The sequence below is a fragment of the Nicotiana tabacum genome, chromosome 3, assembly GCF_000715075.1.
Source record: "Nicotiana tabacum cultivar K326 chromosome 3, ASM71507v2, whole genome shotgun sequence".
Classification (NCBI taxonomy): domain Eukaryota; kingdom Viridiplantae; phylum Streptophyta; class Magnoliopsida; order Solanales; family Solanaceae; genus Nicotiana; species Nicotiana tabacum.
In genome coordinates, this window is record NC_134082.1 from 42,205,753 (window position 1) to 42,210,204 (window position 4,452).

At 32.6% G+C, this 4,452-nt stretch overlaps 1 protein-coding gene across 1 annotated transcript; it reads right to left on the minus strand.

Moving 5' to 3' along the window:
* LOC107821862 (dihydroceramide fatty acyl 2-hydroxylase FAH1) lies at positions 1-4,189 on the minus strand. Its single transcript, XM_016648320.2, has 7 exons — positions 4,039-4,189; positions 3,452-3,511; positions 2,519-2,611; positions 1,585-1,781; positions 1,404-1,509; positions 1,117-1,263; positions 1-583 (listed from the first exon to the last, which is right to left on the minus strand). The coding sequence occupies exons 2-7, from the start codon at positions 3,500-3,502 to the stop codon at positions 467-469; spliced, it is 711 nt and encodes a 236-aa protein (XP_016503806.1). The 5' UTR covers positions 3,503-3,511; positions 4,039-4,189; the 3' UTR covers positions 1-466.
* Positions 4,190-4,452: the final 263 nt, after the last annotated feature.

Below are 4,452 nucleotides of genomic sequence, written 5' to 3' on the forward strand. Positions count from 1 at the left end.
TGACCAACCAATTTTGCATAAATAATATTGAAGGTTATTGTCAAAATCTAATACAATAAGAAATAGACTACATATTGTCCAAGTATTTCTTTCTCACAGTACACTTCAAGAAACACTACTTTACAATGTGAACCACATTTAGTGTCACCCTAATTTAATTTCATCGCGAGAAAGAGTTCCTAAAAAACTTAAAAACCAAAAGTAAGGGAAATTATAGATTGGAATGAACAAAAGCAGAAAAATAGGCTACAAATTTGACCCCCCACAAAAAAAGAGAAATAGAAAACAAAACAAATACTACTATACTTGTTAGGTTAGTTACATTAAGAGCAATTTTTCATATTTATAGTTTTCTCCGACAGTATGAAATTGAACACTGCCATTATTATTTTTCCCTTTTTCAGCTAGACTCAAAGAACAAAAGTTTGTAGCAGCTCATGAGAAACTTCTCCAGCTTAAGTTTAATTCATCCAATTTTCTTGCTAGATTTTGGAGGTAGTGTACCAAAGATCTTGTCCCAAAAGTCTGAAGTGATTCCAAATCCCTTATCTTGAACTTTGAAGTGGTGGTCCATATGATATCTCTATAATACATCACACCAAGGAAATAAAAGGAAAAAATAATAACACATTAATAAAAGTTAAAAAATAAATTACAATTACAAGACAAGCACCTCCATGAGTAATTCAACAACAACAACGACCCAGTGAAATCTCATTAGTGGGATCTGGGGAGGGTAGTGTGTATGCAAACCTTACCCCTACCCCAAGAGGATAGAGAGGCTGTTTCCGAAAGACACTCGACTCAAAAAGACGAAAAGAGGCAATATATTTGAGATGGGAGACAACCACGAGTAATTCACATTTAATTTATGTTTCTTTTTTGTTTAGGCATTTGATATCCGAAGTTTACTGATCTGTCTAATCCACTAAGGGAGAGAAAGGGCTCCTACAAAAAGTTCTATCATGTTTATGTAACTAAATAAAATAAAATCGCATAAGGTAAGACAAGTGATAGGATAAGTAACATGATAATTATCCTATGTTACTTTATCATGTATATATACTAGATGTGAGCATTCATAATACAATGTAAATTCTTAGATAAAAAATGTACCTTGAGAGAATGGGAAACTCCTTTCAATGGCTTGCCATGGTGTAAGTAGTAATGGGTGCAGTCATACATGATATAACCCAACAAACCTCCTCCTAGAAAGGCAGGGGCATAGTTGAAAGGTACTGACAGCTTTACTAGACTCCACAGCTGCAGTAAATGAATCAGAATATAAGAACAACTTCACTGTGAGAAAAAAAAAAGGTAAAACAATGCTTCAATCGAGAATTAAGTTCTATTTGTAACGTATAAATAACCTCTCGCAGAAATGTACAATAAGACAAACTTACAGGGAGAAGAAGAATAGCAGTAGCAGCAGGGGGAAAGACAAGCCTTAGTGCATCCATTGGGTGCTTATGGTGACAACCATGAATAAGATAGTGAAGTGTGTTTCCCCTGGCAATATAATTAATTTAAGCTTGGAAATATAAGAAATAGGAAAGAATAAGGCATATAAAGGTAGGTACGTACCAATATCCAGATGGTTTCATGTGAAAAAGAAAACGATGTAAAGAGTACTCCAGCAATGTCCAAGTAAAGATGCCAGCAACAAGAGTTGCAGCTAAGTGAGGAGAAGGAAGCCCTCTGTTTGCAGATATTGAAACCAACCACCCTACCACTGGTACCCACACTGAAGGAATTGCCCACCATGGGGTCCGAGTCAATAACTGTTTCACATCAAAAACTCTTGTAACACCATGGGTTATATATTAGTATTGATTTAATAGTATACAAATTCTTCTACACTATTCTAGGTGCCCATGTGACTCGTCATTGGATGGATGAAAGAGGTGACATCAAATTGCTCTTGTTAAACCAGCTATTAGTCAATAATTATGTTAGTTGTATATATTTTGTATGTCGTTTCTACCCCGACATACAAAATATATAAAATCTGTTTAGTCTTCTTTTTCGAGTTTCAATCTGAAATTTCAATCAAAACCACCGCGAATCTTCACCAAATTCTCTCAAAATTAAGATATAAACTCCAAAGGGTATTCCCAATCATTTGCAACAACACCCAATCCAACCAAATAATAATTTTACAAAATTTGATTTTCGTTTTCAATGGTTGTCAATAAAGATTCGCTCATAGAAGAAAACCTTAATGTTGAGGGGCAGAGAATATGAGCCTAGACTTTGTATGCAGCAAGCTTCAGGTTGTAACTACTGGGCCACATAACTTAAGCTTCTAGGTTAGATGATAAAGAAGAGGGAGAGAAAACCGGGAAGATTAGATTTTAACTTAAGCTTCTAGGTTAGATGATAAAGAAGAGGGAGAGAAAACCGGGAAGATTAGATTTTAAGACATTATTTTGTATATAATTGGTAAATCTTCAATATTAATGTAAATAAGTTTTTAAAGTAGTACAGATATGTAAAAATATCTAACTTTAAAAATTACCTCTAAAAGTCCATTTGCAAAAAATCTAGGGCTTTCTTTGGTGATAATTGGCTGATGAGCCCACTCCTCGTATGCATCTCCAAGATGACCGACCTATTAAAAGGTTCATGCTTTATTAGAAAAGCTAGAAAATGTAAAGTAGATGAAATAAAAAGATATGATCCTTTATATTGTTTGGTTCAAAAGGAGAAACGGGAAAGAAAGGAAAAGTTGCTTTTTTTTAGATCGTATAAAAAATCGACTTTCTTCTAAACTATAGTCGGACATCGGACTATAACAATGGCATTCTTATATAACAACACTTCACTATAAAAGTCAAGCTTTTTTCGGAACCAAATTTCATGTTATGTTATAATATATGTTCTCTATAACAGCACTTCGCTATAACATTCAAAAATATTTAGAACAAACGATGCTGTTATAGAGAGATTTGACTGTAATTCAGCTTTTCCGGAACCAAATTTCATGTTATGTTATAATATATGTTCTCTATAACAGCACTTCGCTATAACATTCAAAAATATTTAGAACAAACGATGCTGTTATAGAGAGATTTGACTGTAATTCAAATTGTCAACTGAGCATAAGATGAAACTAAGTTTTTCTATGTTTTTTTGGGTAATAGCCTTTGCTTTATTCTCTTGCTATTCTTCTATCCAACCAAGCAAATATTTTGTTTTCTTTTTCAAAAATGCGCTTTTTACGTTTATTTCTTTTGTTGAAAGGTTTATTTAAATTATTTCATTAAAAATTAAAAGAGCTTTGTTTTCATCAAATAATACAAGACTATAAAGCAAATCACATGAATTCCATTGGACAGTGATAAAATAGTTTTGTATACATATAACAAGAATTAGGAAGAAAACATGTAAGTTTCTCTTGAAGATGATGCAAATTCTTGTATGAAAATATAAAGACGTAAAGAGATCTAACCTGGAAAACGAGTGGCTTATTCAAATCCACTGTGAATCCCTGTGCCACCATCTTGGCACCCTTTTATATTACATGAGTAGGAACAAATTAATCATGATGTATTTAAAATTATAGTACTCATTTTCATATATTAAACTTAATTGAATATTCCATCTCTCTAACGATGACTCTCCTTTGTTGTTAACTTAGAATTTACCAACGTTATCTTTATGTACGGATCTTCTTAGTATAAAAAAATGAATCTAAACAAATACACAAAACTAGATTACGTTCCAGATCGTTGAGAACACTACGAACCAATTAAAACTTTGGATGTCAAAGATATGGCAGCAATTAGAAGATGATAAGTCATGTCCCATGCAAAGGAAAAATGATCTTGTTTCTAGACCCCTTCATTGATTTATTTTTATTTATAAATCTAAGTTTTGGTAGATAGAGTTATCTGAAAATACATGTTGCGGTAAAGAAAAATGAACGTTGTTTTGACATGACAAAAATTGATTGCTTGAACATTATTAATTTGCAATCGAAATCCTTAAAGAGAATACATCCGATCCTAGAAAAGAAGAAGAGTAATAGAAGACAACCTAAGGACACTGCTGTTTGATCTCTGAAGCAGATCGAGAACCAGATAATAAATTTCTTCTTTAATGTGAGGGAAGAAATGAAAAAACCAAGATGAAAACAATGGAAAAGGGTAAAAATTAGTAGATATATCAAGTCTCCGACTTAATCGTCAGAGAAAACGATGGAATTTACTTAATAATAAATAAGAAAACAATGGGAAATTAGAATTGTTGCGATTGAATGGTTAGAGGTTGCGAATATTTAGGACAGCCCTACGCAAGGAAGCAATTTAGCAGAACCTCAAAATAAATACATATTTAATATTGAACACTAAAATTATAGGTAAAAAGAGAAGAATTTTTTGTATTAATTATACTAGTGTTAGAACCTACGCAATGCTCGATTAATTTGATTTGGTTTACTCATGCCCTCTT

Excerpts from the sequence above, each read along its gene's own strand:
- LOC107821862 (XM_016648320.2), bottom strand. The coding sequence starts at position 3,502 with ATGGTGGCACAGGGATTCACAGTGGATTTGAATAAGCCACTCGTTTTC. Across the intron at positions 2,612-3,451 it reads ATAAGCCACTCGTTTTCCAG|GTCGGTCATCTTGGAGATGC; the intron begins GTTAGATCTCTT and ends ACCTTTTAATAG. Across the intron at positions 1,782-2,518 it reads TTGCAAATGGACTTTTAGAG|TTATTGACTCGGACCCCATG; the intron begins GTAATTTTTAAA and ends GATGTGAAACAG.